We start from the raw sequence: 14,473 nt of genomic DNA on the forward strand, positions 1-14,473 counted from the left end.
ACAGTTGCTATAAATTAATGAAACAGCCAAAAAACTAAAACAAAATATAAATAGCATTAACTTAAATATTTTAGCATGTCTAATCTAAAATGTAAACATCTTGAATATTATATATAAATATAAAAAATACAGATAATCAAGAAGCTTGTAATATCGCAGAAGAATGTTTTTGTGCACATCTCTTTTATTTAATTACTGAAGATGGTATATACGACATTTTGACAAAATTCGTGGTTCTCAAAAGTGAAAAAGAGCCCCAAAGACATACATCCTATAAAAATTACAGACCAGATTAGCACGATCTACTGATCTGTGTCATAAATTATATTTAAATCCGTCAATTGTACATAGTTCTTTATTGGTCTTTCTAGAAATAAAATTAAAAAAATACAAGCCCAGTTACTCAAAATATAGATAAGGAATACATTCACTACTTTATAAAGAATACTAAAAAACTTTCTTTTAATGAATCAATTCTATTAAGAAAGGTCTTACTTTCATGACATTGAACAAAACTTCCTGTCCAAGGCTGTCCTTCTCTTTAAAAAATTCATGTTCTGGGTATGTTCTTGCAATATCCCTTCTGATGAGCTTTTCACAAGGAGATGTCTTCTTCAGAAGTTCAGAGTATTGCTCTTTAATGGGCATATTCTGAGCATTACATAAAAGCTGCCATACTATTGCCCTGAAGTGGTGTGGTATCCCTTTTCTTACCAATTCCTGCAAATGCAAAGAGGAGTTAAGTTTTCACTTTTATTTACTCATAATAAAAAAATGAAAGTATGTAAAATGTGCTGAACTATTTGAGCAAAATTCAATCTAAACACAAATTAGCTGATTAAATATAAAAAAAGTAAATGTTATGTAGTAAACTGAATAAAATAATGTAACCAAGTATACCACATAATTAAATAGTAAATGTTATATGCCCACGAATAAATATAAGGTGAAATTATGAATAAAAATCAAGTATGTTAGTGTGAAGTCTGAGTGTAAGACATAACTTTGTTGATTATTTCACACTTGATTAAGAAAGTTTTGTTTTCATCACAATGTTTAATGATTTACTTCTCATAAAAATCATAAAAGAAAAGTATCAAGATATAATAATAGACAGGCATTTCAGGCAATAAGCTGTAAGGTAGTAATTTATAAGCATACCATACATACACACAAATATACATACATACACACAAACAAAAAACAGTCACACTGTTTTATATGGTACTTTTCTACCATAAACACTATCCAAATATGCTTTAGTCCCAAACTAAAATACAAATGTACTGCTTAAAATTTATAAACAGCTCAAAATGCAAGACCATTTTTTTCTTTCAAATTTTGTGCTTATCCTGACATTTTGAAATTCAAATTTTGTCACTCAAGATTAGACTGTGGAATGAAGTATGAAAACTACATTATTTGTCCTATTAATAACATTCGCAAAAAAAATGAAAAAAATAAAAGGTGGTTGTTACTTGCACATGTCAAAATTAAATTTAAACACCTCAACATTCAAATAACAGCTTTCATGAACTTTAGCAAACGATTTAAGGTGGAAAAAAGTTCATTCATACTATAAAAGTTTTACTAACATGCTGGAATTCTAAGAGGAGGCAACAAAAGGATACAATCAAAGTGGAGAATATGATATTATTTATCTGGACTTTCAGAAAGCATTTGATATGGTGTCACATGAGAGGTTGGGCATCAAATTAAAAGAAGTGGGAGTTCAGGGTGATGTTTTTAGATGGGTGCAGAATTGGCACAGACACAGGAAGCAGAGGGTGATGGTGCGAGGAACCTCATCAGAACTGGCCAATGTTAAGAGTGGTGTTCCACAGGGTCAGTGCTAGGGCCGCTGCTATTTTTAATATATATAAATGATTTAGATAGGAATATAAGTAACAAGCTGGTTGAGTTTGCAGATGATACCAAGATAGGTGGATTAGCAGATAATTTGGAATCTGTTATATCATTACAGAAGGACTTGGATAGCATACAGGCTTGGGCAGATTCGTGGCAGATGAAATTTAATGTCAGTAAATGTAAAGTATTACACATAGGAAGTAAAAGTGTTAGGTTTGAATACACAATGGGCGGTCAGAAAATCGAGAGTACACCTTATGAGAAGGATTTAGGAGTCACAGTGGACTCTAAGCTATCAACTTCCCGACAGTGTTCAGAAGCCAATAAGAAGGCTAACAGAATGTTAGGTTATATAGCACGAGGTGTGGAGTACAAGTCCAAGGAGGTTATGCTCAACCTTTATAATGCACTGGTGAGGCCTCATCTTGACTACTGTGTGCAATTTTGGTCTCCAGGCTACAAAAAGGACATAACAGTGCTAGAAAAGGACCAGAGAAGAGCGACTAGGCTGATTCCAGGGCTAAAGGAGGTGGAATTATGAGGAAAGATTAAAAGAGCTGAGCCTATACAGTTTAAGCAAAAGAAGATTAAGAGGTGACATGATTGAAGTGTTTAAAATTATGAAAGGAATTAGTACAGTGGATCGAGACTGTTATTTTAAAATGAGTTCATCAAGAACACGGGGACACAGTTGAAAACTTGTTAAGGGTAAATTTCGCACAAACATTAGGAAGTTTTTCTTTACACAAAGAACGAAAGACACTTGGACTAAGCTACCAAGTAGTGTGGTAGACAGTAAGACGTTGGGAACTTTCAACACTCGACTTGATGTTTTTTTGAAAGAAAACAGTGGATAGGACTGGACTAGAATGGGCTGTTCTCGTCTAGAGTGTTCTCATGTTCTAATACCATGTGCCAACAGTGGATAGGACTGGCGAGTTTTGTTGGGCTGAATGGCCTGTTCTCGTCTAGAGTGTTCTAATGTTCTAATACCAATTTAAGAAAGACAAACTGAGTATGTGCCAACATTATCAAAATACAGGTAAAATTCTGTTACAACGAGCTGCCAGGGACCTAAAAAATATTTAGTTGTAATGAAAATTTCATTGTAATGAGATTCTGTATTTGTTGCTATAGTGCTTTCTTTAACTTGCATCCAGGCGTTTGCAATCACTTCAATAGCTTCTTTCGTGTTAATTTTAATCTTGTCCTGTGTACAAGTTATGCTGATGAGAATTTTTCTCAGCATTTCCTTGCAATAATACACTTTCAGGGTGCGAATGATGCCCAAATTCAATGGCTGAAGCACTTCTGTGCAATTGCATGGGAGGAATTCAACACGAACATTATCTAAATGTGGAAGCATGTTGTGGGCAGCACTGTTATCAATCAGAAGCTGAATCATGCTTTTCTTCTTCATATTGTGAGGTATCTGAACTCTTTTGGGATTCACCTACCAGCTGAAGTGCGTCCCGAAGCGCAATTGTCACATCTGTGGAAGATTGTCCGTTGCCAGGACAGGGCAACAGCAGGCTCACAGCGCTGCACTGAAGCGACACAGAGGCAGATCCTAAAAGGTTGTGGTCGCACTATAAGTCCCTGTCTTGCATCCCAAAACACGAGGCTCAGTAATTTAGCAAAACCAGGTTTATTCAGCTTGAAACAGGAACAGCAGGTGTTATTTATTGTAGCGGGATCTGCCACTCTCCTATAAACAGACACAGCAGTCAGACAGGGCTGTGGCCAGGTTAGTGGCCAAGTAATCCTGCTCCCTGCATTTACAACGTTCCTTGCATCACCCATCGAGATCTTTTCTGTTTGCTTTGGTGAAGAGCCGCAGCAGAGCTGTGGGCATGCTGTTGCCCCGGCAACAGATAAACAGTCTTCCACAGACGCGGTGATCGCACTTCGGGACACCTTTCGGCGTGTCGTCCCATTGGGGGATGTCCCAAGAAAGTTTAGAAACCTCACATTTTCTTAAATGAGTGCCGCATTAATAGGAATGTTTCTTGAACAAGCATCACTGAACCACATAAAAACGCCTTTTTCGACGTCTTCAAATACAGCAGTTTGCATACATTTGCAACCTGAGATTTTTCTTCTTTTTTTGCGCAGTCTTTCAAGAAAGTTGACAGTGTCGATGGTGAAATTCCAAATTCCCTGGCAACATCTTTTTTCTTTTTGTTGCAATCAAGAGCTGCAAAAATGTAAAGTTTTTTTTTTCTCTAATATGAACTGTTATAGTTTTTTCGTGTCTGCCATTTCTATAGTAGGGTGATAGTGAGTTAAATTCCAGTGGATGTTTTTCAAATGTTGACAAGCAATAAGCAAAAGGTATCACTGAAAACCACCGAAAACAAAAACAGCAAACAGTTCAAGGAAAGTTCGAAGAAAGAAAAAAAAAATTTACAATGTTTCTTTTGGGGATCGTTGTGCACAACTGAGCTGCGACCACAGAACTAACTGCTCTATGGATGATTCATTCAGGCATTTCAAGGTCTTTTGGGCACTTCGTTGTAATGAAAGTATCTGCTGAATTTATTTCATAGTAACGAGATTTCTATAGACTCGTGTCATATGGGGAAACTGTCAGGACCATAAAAATACTTTGTTGTAATGAAAATTTAGTTGTAAAGATATTCGTTGTAATGGAATTTTACCTGTATACCAACAATACCACCAGCGGTGAATTGATTTCATCATCAATAGAAATATTATTGTAGGGAGATTATTCCTATTGCCCTGAACTGATTAAACAGACTACAAAATGGATGTGTGGATAATTATGATGAATATATACTGTCAAGGGCAGCACTATGGTGCAGCGCTAGCGCTGCTGCCTCGTAGTAAGGAGACCTGGGTTTGCTTCCCGGGTTCTCCGTGTGGAGTTTGCATGTTCTCCCAGTGTCTGCGTGGGTTTCCTCCGGGTGTTCCGGTTTCCTCCCACAGTCCAAAGACATGCAGGTTAGGAGCACTGGCAGTCCTAAATTGTCCCTAGTGTGTGCTTGGTGTGTGTGTGTGTGTGCCCTGCGGCGGGCTGGCACGGGATTTGTTCCTGCCTTGCGCCCTGTGTTGGCTGGGATCGGCACCAGCAGACCCCCATGACCCTGTGTTTGAATATAGCGGGTTGGATAATGGATGGATGGATATACTGTCAAAAATGAGGACATTTAAATTGTGTGTATGCATATGAAGACAAAATTTCAAATTAATAAAATTACCATCCACAAAAACTGTAGCTGTAAGATTATGGACTTATCTTAGCCAAATACATTCCATCATTCAGAAACCATACATTAATAATTTCATTTAATGTATTTAATAATACATTCACTGTTCTGGAAGCACAAAATGCTATAATGGATGCTGTAAGATGAACTAACAGTAATAAGGGCTGTTCTATGAAATATTGACGACAAATTAAAAGAAATTTATTGAAAAATAAATGCTGCATTTGATTACCTGTTTTCACATTCTGCTAATTAAATTCAAACGAAGTTGTAATGCTTTCTGATTTGGTTGATAGTTTGGTGGGTCAGATTTATCATACCGCATCTCTTCAGGTACGGGCAGCCACGATTATGCAGCCCACTATATGCTTCCACAATGCGACACACTTTCTGTGGACTACAGAGCAGCACATTAAATCGAGTGGAAATGCTTTCTATTTACATAAGCAAATTCATTCTATGAAGACACCTTTATAGATAGACAAGTAAGCCCGCGATTCGCCAGGGAATCAGAAATCCAAGAATGGCAATCAGTTTCTGCGTGATGAAATATCATGGAGGGTATATGCGGTGGTGTGGGCGGTCGCGTCTGGGCAGCTGTACAACCTGGCGTGCACGCTTTACCTCAGGTTTAGTTCACAGGTCGTAGGCATGGTAATGGTTCCATTTAATTCAATAACATGTATCCATACGGGCTCGTGTACAGGTCGTAGCCATACGGGCTCGTGTTTGTATTACTAATCGTTGAGCTCCCTCCATTTGGATACGTGCCTCCTTTGCCTGTGCTGTGTCAAAAGCACGTTGTGGGCGAGCTCGTTTATTGTCCGGGCGGCTGTACAACCTGGCGTGCACGCTGCACCTCAGGTTTAGTTCACAGGTCGTAGGCATGGTAAAGTTTCCATTTAATTGAATAACCCTATTTGAACTAAAGCGGTGTCTTTGTGAAGGCGCCTTCGTTCATTAAGTCTAGTTTACAGGTGGTGTTGTGTCTCATCTTTGTTGTTCTGTGGCTGTGTCGTTAGGTAGAAGTCGTTTACTGTTAGGAAGCATACTCCAACCTATACACACTGAGTGGTGGCACAGTGGATTATTCGTGTTGGATCTGTGCCTCTCTTACATGCAGTGTTTCAGAACCGCGTTGTAGCCTTTGAGCTCTGTGTTGTTGGAGCCGTGAATCCTTTGCGTCCCGAGGTGTTTCGTTTTGGAGCCGTGACTTCTTCGCTTGTGGTGTTTGTGAAGCGCATGGTAGGTGCCTCCGTTTATTGTTTGTATCCCAAACATGCCACACAAACTGCTGGCACATACATACTACTGACTCTAGGAGGCCGCTGTATTTGACTGTGGGTTGTGGTGTTTGGGCACCACCTACTGACTTCTGGGAAGCCGCCGCGTTCGACTCTGGGGTGCTGCGACGCACTGCGCATGCGTGTCGGTGCCTCCGTGCATAAATTAAAACTATGGATTAGTAATGTAGATAGAATTCTCTGCTCTTTACATGGCTGTTTCAGGTGATTCACTATTCTTAAAAGGACTGTTTGCCTTTTACCAAACTAGATGGAAAAAGCACCTGCCACTGTGTGGAGCTGCCAGTTTCATAAGCTCATCTGCTACAGATGATGCAATGCCAGCTCATTCATTTGCAGATTCATCGCTGGCTGATGTAATTTGTTCGGCAAGATGCTGCGTGCAGTTGACCACTCTGATTACTTTTGGAAAACTGGATGTTGCTGCAAATTGCACTTTCGTGTTCGCCAGTTCATCCAAAGTGTAAAGAATTCATATATATGGATGACAAGTGAATACTACCATGCCATAAAGCTGGCATGGCACGACTCCAGTGATGTTTGTGAAATACCCAATCATCAGCAAGTTCACATTGAAAAGATCCTGTGGCTAAAAACCAGAAAATGGACAGAACTTGCAAAGGAGTAGGTAGAGCATAATTCCTCAAAGCCTGCCTTTGTAAAGCCAGTGCCAGTTCAACACACAGCTCCAAGGGGATAGCAAACTTAGAAGCCAGTCATCATCATCTATAAATACGCGCTCTCTTCTAATTCTTCCATTTGTGACATCTTCTAACAACACCAAAGCAGCTATGGTAGTTGGAATAGTTTGGCCATTCCATGTACCATTATATTGCTACAGAATAATTACAATGAAGTGAATTAAATTTGTAAACTATAGCAATTAATTTTGGTGTATTTCATAAATCCAGAGTCATTGGTGCGAATCTGTAAAAAGGGAGACCACACAGAAACAGTAGCACTGCTTTGGTGCTGGGTGCCACCAGTTTGCAAAACCATGCAGAAAAGTGTGTATGCACGGGGTGAGGGTGCTGTGAAAATGTGTGCAGTTTAATGGCACGTTTACTCTTTATACATCTCAGTGTGCATGGAAACGGGCACAGGCAACATTTTTGTGCGTACGTATGGCTGATACATGATGCCCCAGGTGACCATGATGGTCTGGGTTAGCTCCATGTTATTTCTTCCACCTGGGAGTCTCTTGATCCCAGATCGTTGATAGTCATAACTGAGATGAGCCAGGCAAATGAGGACACACACATACAAGCAAGGGGTAGGTACAACAAGTGAACAGTGCTTTCATTTAAAACCATCAAAAAATCAAAGTGTCCAAATAAATAGCGCAGTGCAAACATTCGCAATAAATAAATAATCAAAAACAGAGCAGTATGTGAAGGTTAAAAATCTAGCAAATATTCCAATAAAACAAGGTTAAAATCTCAAAGGCAGGAACCTTTCCTTTAAAGTCCATGAGTCCTGGAGCATCTCTTTTAAAATAGAGGTCTCCTCTACTTACCCCACACAGGACCTTGCAGTAGAGGAGATGCTTCCGGCTCCCTGCCTCTCCGCTCTCTATTTCTTGCACCAGTTCTCGCCCCTTCCTGCCTGCTTTTCTCCATTTAACCTCAGTACGTTCTTTCTTCTGTTCTTTTCTTTTTCTGACCTTCCTATCTCGTGCAGGCTCCACTTATGCTGCCACTCCTGATGGGGCACAGGTGTGAACATGTCGTTCCCTCTGAGGCAATAATGGGGCACCTGACTGACAATTGCATGTGCCTTTGCAATCAGCCAGGCACCTCCAACTGCCTCTGGAGTAAAGCATGTTTATGCACCCACCCACACCCCACTGGAGACTGCACCTCTTGATGCACAATTATTTAATTAAAATAGGCACAAATCCACTGACCACTTCTCACAGTGACATTTCTGATATTTGGGCTGTTAGATGATGTGAGTCATATGGCTAAAAATTTATATCACAGTATAATTAAAAAGTATCACAATTAAGGTATATATCATATAATCTGCATATACTTTTCAGATTGAATCCAGTTTAGGTAATATGTTGGCCCAGTTTCATAGGTTTACAACATATAGTTGTACTTAAGTAAATCAAGTATTCAAAAATGTATTCTTCCTGATTCCTTACGTTTCGCATTGAACAAAAACAAGCAAGCCTAACAAGTTTAACAGTGCCATTCAAAACATCTTTGTGAACATGCAGAAAATAAAGAAAAAACAACAAAATGTACATCTTCATTAATTTAATCCTGCCTCAGCAGAGGCAATCAGAACAATTCCTACAATCCAGCCTACAAAAGGAAAGCTTTCACACTTGTCACACTAGTGAAATTAAGTGATCTCAAGGGCACTTTTCAGGTTTCAAACTCTTTTCTTCAGAAATCAATTTTGCTGGACAATTTTTTAAAATGTCTTTTTATGAAGAAATGTCATTATTTGTACCAAAAAATATCTTCAATTCCAGCCTTGAAGATGTATATATAGCACTAGGGGGGTAAGCCCCATTTGCCACTAGAATGTTAGTAAAATTTGTAAATGTACAAAAGAAAAATTATTATTGATTGGAGACAAAAATCACAAAATTCTATAAATATGTAAAAAAAAATTAATTATTATTCAACAGAGTAAAAATCATGAAATGAGAATAAAATATTTACTCTCTTACCGATTGGAGTATTCCCATTAAACTGAGGTTCATTATGCTCAATGAGTATTTATAAGAGAATAAAACTATCCATTCGTTTTAACTGACATTCTTAGATTAAAAAAAAAAATTATTATTTTTTTTTTAAATTACATTTAAACAACAGGAAAAATCACGTGAAAACTAAAGTAGTATGCAATTGGTCATCATAACTCGACCTTCAGCTAACTAAATCACCTAAAGACAAACACTGGTGTTACGAATTGATTTTTTTAATAGTTTGTTCCTGTGAAAGAAAGTTTACTCGATCAAAAATAAAAACCACAACTTTGATATTTTAGTTTATAATTTAAAAACAGAATAAGAATCTGAAAATTTAACAACATCACATTAAAGTTAGAAAAACTCTGAAAAGAATGATACCAAACAAATATATGTAGGTTTTAAAATAAGCCCGATATATATATACAGTGATCCCTCGCTATATCGCGCTTCGCCTTTCGCAGCTTCACTCCATCGTGGATTTTATATGTAAGCATATTTAAATATATATCGCGGATTTTTCGCTGCTTCGCGGGTTTCTGCAGACAATGGGTCTTTTAATTTCTGGTACATGCTTCCTCAGTTGGTTTGCCCAGTTGATTTCATACAAGGGACGCTATTGGCAGATGGCTGAGAAGCTACCCAACTTACTTTCTCTCTCTTGCGCTGACGTAGGGGGGTGTGAGCAGGGGGGCTGTGTGCAGCTGCTTCCTGAAGGACATGCTGCACGGTGCTTCGCATACTTAAAAGCTCAAAGGGCACGTATTGATTTTTGACTTTGTTTTTCTGTGGCTCTCTCTCTCTCTCTCTTCCTGCTCCTGACGGAGGGGGTGTGAGCTGCCGCCTTCAACAGCTTTGTACCGGTGGTGCTTCGCATACTTAAAAGCCAAAAAGCCCTATTGATTTTTTTTTTGACTGCTTGCTTTGCACTCCTTTGAAAAGGAAGATATGTTTGCATTCTTTTAATTGTGAGACAGAACTGTCATCTCTGTCTTGTCATGGAGCACAGTTTAAACTTTTGAAAAAGAGACAAATGTTTGTTTGCAGTGTTTGAATAACGTTCCTGTCTCTCTACAACCTCCTGTGTTTCTGCGCAAATCTGTGACCCAAGCATGACATTCTAAAAATAACCATATAAACATATGGTTTCTACTTCGCGGATTTTCCTATTTCGCGGGTGGCTCTGGAACGCAACCCCCGCGATGGAGGAGGGATTACTGTAGTAGATTTCAACTTAGGTGTCAGCTTAGGTCACAAATTTCAGTTGGCAGCTCAGAATAATAGTGATTGATGTGCAGTTCATTTTCCTAACATTTTGCATCTCAGCATTACTTTTAGTTGCTTAGTCGTTTAATGTTTTTAAAATGCATACATGAGCATTTTGCAGAAATCATGTTAACTGACAATGTCACAACTACACAAGTTTCAACTGACCCCTTTAAAGATCCATCAATCCATTATCCAAAACTATATCCTAACTACAGGGTCACGGGTGTCTGCTGCAGCCAATCCCAGCCAACACAGGGCGCAAGGTAGGAAACAAACCCCAGGGCAAGGCGCCTTTAAAAATTGAGTTTTAAATTTTGAGAAGATAAAAAAAATGTAATGTGTCGTCCTGCCATATGTAACAGCCTGAGGTATGGTAAAAGGACTGACAAAGACACAATCAGCAGTTTAATTGTCCTTAAAAGGAAAGTTTATTGTCCCTTTAAGAATGGACCCTAATCAAGTTCTGCAGTTATCCTCAGGAGACACCATTCTTCCTCTTTAGAACATTAGAACACTCTAGACGAGAACAGGCCATTCAGCCCAACAATGCTTGCCAGTCCTATCCACTTATTTCTTCCAAAAAAAACATCAAGTCGAGTTTTGAAAGTTCCCAACGTCTTATTGTCTACACACACTACTTGGTAGCTTATTCCAAGTGTCTATCGTTCTTTGAGTAAAGAAAAACTTCCTAACGTTTGTGCAAAATTTACCCTTAACAACTTTGCAACTGTGTCGCCGTGTTCTTGATGAACTCAATTTAAAATAACAGTCTCGATTCACTGTACTAATTCCCTTCATAATTTTAAACACTTCAATCATGTCACCTCTTAATCTTCTTTTGCTTAAACTGTATAGGTTCAGCTCTTTTAATCTTTCCTCATAATTCAACCACTGTAGCCTGGAATCGGCCTAGTCGCTCTTCTCTGGACATTTTCTAGTGCTGCTATGTCCTTTTTGTAGCCTGGAGACCAAAATTGCACACAGTACTCAAGATGAGGCCTCACCAGTGCATTATAAAGGTTGAGCATAACCTACTTGGACTTGTACTCCACACATCGTGCTATATAACCTAACATTCTGTTAGCCTTCTTAATGGCTTCTGAACACTGTCGGGAAGTCGATAGCTTAGAGTCCACTATGACTCCTAAATCCTTCTCATAAGGCGTACTCTCTCAATTTTCTGACCGCCCATTGTGTATTCAAACCTAACATTTTTACTTCCTATGTGTAATACTTTACATTTACTGATATTAAATTTCATTGCCACAAATCTGCCCAAGCCTGTATGCTATCCAAGTCCTTCTGTAATGATATAATGGATTCCAAACTATCTGCTAATCCACCTATCCTGGTATCATCTGCAAACTTAACCAGCTTGTTTACTTATATTCCTATCTAAATCATTTATATATATTAAAAATAGCAGCGGCCCTAGCACTGACCCTGTGGAACACCACTCTTAACATCGGCCAGTTCTGATGAGGTTCCTTGCATCATCACCCTCTGCTTCCTGTGTCTGAGCCAATTCTACACCCATCTAAAAATATCACCCTGAACTCCCACTTCTTTTAATTTGATGCCCAACCTCACATGTGGCACCTTATCAAATGCTTTCTGAAAGTCCAGATAAATAATATCATATGCTCCACTTTGATCGTATCCTTTTGTTGCCTCCTAATAGAATTCCAGCATGTTAGTAAAACACAACCTCCCTCTTCTGAATTCATGCTGACTGTTCTTGCCAGGTGTTGCTCAATCTTATCCTTAATAATTCCTTCCATTAATTTTCCTGTGATGCATGTTAAGCTTACTGGCCTATAGTTGCTTGGATCTGCCCTGTGAACCTTTTTACACAATGGGATGATATTTGCCATTTTCCAGTCCTTTGGAATCTCTCCAGTGCGCAGTGACTTCCTAAAAATACAGTACTGTGCAAACGTTTTAGGCAGGTGTGAAAAAATGCTGTAAACAAAGAATGCTTTCAAAAATGGAAGTGTTAATCATTTATTTTCATCAGTCAACAAAATGCAGTGAATGAACAAAAGAAATCTAAATCAAATCAATATTTGGTGTGAACACCCTCTGCCTTCAAAACAGCATCAATTCTTCTAGGTACACTTGCACACAGTTTTTGAAGGAACTCGGCTGGTAGGTTGTTCCGAACATCTTGGAGAACTAACCACAGATCTTCTGTGGATGTAGGCTTCCTCACATCCTTCTGTCTCTTCATGTAATCCCACACACACTCGATGATGTTGAGATCAGGGCTCTGTGGCGGCCATACCATCACTTCCAGGACTTCTTGTTGTTCTTTACGCTGAAGATAGTTCTTAATGACTTTGGCTGTATGTTTGGGGTCGTTGTCCTGCTGCAGAATAAATTTGGGGCCAATCATACGCCTTCCTGATGGTACTGCATGATAGATAAGTATTTGCCTGTATTTCTCAGCATTGAGAACACCATTAATCCTGACGAAATCTCCAACTCCGTTTGCAGAAATGCAGCCCCAAACGTTCAAGGAACCTCCACCATGCTTCACTGTTGCCTGCAGACACTCATTGTACCGCTCTCCAGCCCTTCAACGAACAAACTGCCTTCTGCTACAGCCAAATATTTCAAATTTTGATTCATCAGTCCAGAGCACATGCTGCCATTTTTCTGCACCCCAGTTCCTATGTTTTCGTGCATACTTGAGTCGCTTGGCCTTGTTTCCACGTCAGATGTAAGGCTTTTTGGCTGCAACTCTTCCATGAAGACCACTTCTGGCCAGACTTCTCCGGACAGTAGATGGGCGTACCTGGTCCCACTGGTTTCTGCCAGTTCTGAGCTGATGGCACTACTGGACATCTGATTTCGAAGGGTAATAAGCTTGATGTGTCTTTCATCTGCTGCACTAAGTTTCCTTGGCCGACCATTGCATCTACAATCCTCAACGTTGCCCGTTTCTTTGTGCTTCTTCAAAAGAGCCTGAACAGCACATCTTGAAACCCCAGTCTGCTTTGAAATCTTTGTCTGGGAGAGACCTTGCTGATGCAGTATAACTACCTTGTGTCTTGTTGCTGTGCTCAATCTTGCCATGACATGAAACTGTCTTCCACAACCTCACCTTGGTAGCAAAGTTTGGCTGTTCCTCACCCAGTTGACACACACCTCACACACCTGACTAGAATCCTACAAAATCCCTGACTTTGTGCAAGTGTACCTATAAGAATTGATGCTGGTTTGAAGGCAAAAGGTAGTAACACCAAATATCACAGCGCATCACTTTTTCCACATTTTGTTATGTTATAGCCTTATTTCAAAATGGATTAAATTCATTTTTTTCCTCAGAATTCTACACACAACACCCCATAATGACAACGTGAAAAACGTTTACTTGAGGTTTTTGCAAATATATTAAAAATAAAAAAACTGAGAAATCACATGTACATAAGTATTCAGAGCCTTTGCTCAATACTTTGTCGATGCACCTTTGGAGCCTCAAGTCTTTTTGAATATGATGCCACAAGCTTGGCACACCTATCCTTGGCCAGTTTCGCCCATTCCTCTTTGCAGCACATCTCAAGCTCCATCAGGTTGGATGGGAAGCGTCGGTGCACAGCCATTTTAAGATCTCTCCAGAGATGTTCAATCGGATTCAAGTCTGGGCCACTAAAGGACATTCAGAGTTGTCCTGAAGCCACTCCTTTGATATCTTGGCTGTGTGCTTAGGGTCGTTGTCCTGCTGAAAGATGAACTGTCGCCCCAGTCTGAGGTCAAGAGCGCTCTGGAGCAGGTTTTCATCCAGGATGTCTCTGTACATTGCTGCAGTCATCTTTCCCTTTATCCTGACTAGTCTCCCAGTCCCTGCCACTGAAAAACATCCCCACAGCATGATGCTGCCACCACCATGCTTCACTGTAGGGATGGTATTGGCCTGGTGATGAGCGGTGCCTGGTTTCCTCCAAACGTGACGCCTGGCATTCACACCAAAGAGTTCAATCTTTGTCTCATCAGACCAGAGAATGTTCTCTCTCATGGTCTGAGAGTCCTTCAGGTACCTTTTGGCAAACTCCAGGCAGGCTGCCATGTGCCTTTTACTAAGGAGTGGCTTC

General features: G+C 39.6%; 1 protein-coding gene across 6 annotated transcripts in view; it reads right to left on the reverse strand.

The window, feature by feature from the left end:
• Positions 1-14,473, reverse strand: part of evi5a (ecotropic viral integration site 5a) — a 251,136-nt gene that overhangs the window by 142,042 nt on the left and 94,621 nt on the right. For all 6 annotated transcript variants that reach the window (XM_051932791.1, XM_051932794.1, XM_051932792.1 and 3 more), the window contains one exon: positions 496-720. In XM_051932791.1, the coding sequence (XP_051788751.1) occupies positions 496-720 (225 nt within the window). The remainder of the gene's footprint in view (positions 1-495; positions 721-14,473) is intronic.

Source organism: Erpetoichthys calabaricus, chromosome 10 (assembly GCF_900747795.2).
Source record: "Erpetoichthys calabaricus chromosome 10, fErpCal1.3, whole genome shotgun sequence".
Lineage (NCBI taxonomy): Eukaryota > Metazoa > Chordata > Cladistia > Polypteriformes > Polypteridae > Erpetoichthys > Erpetoichthys calabaricus.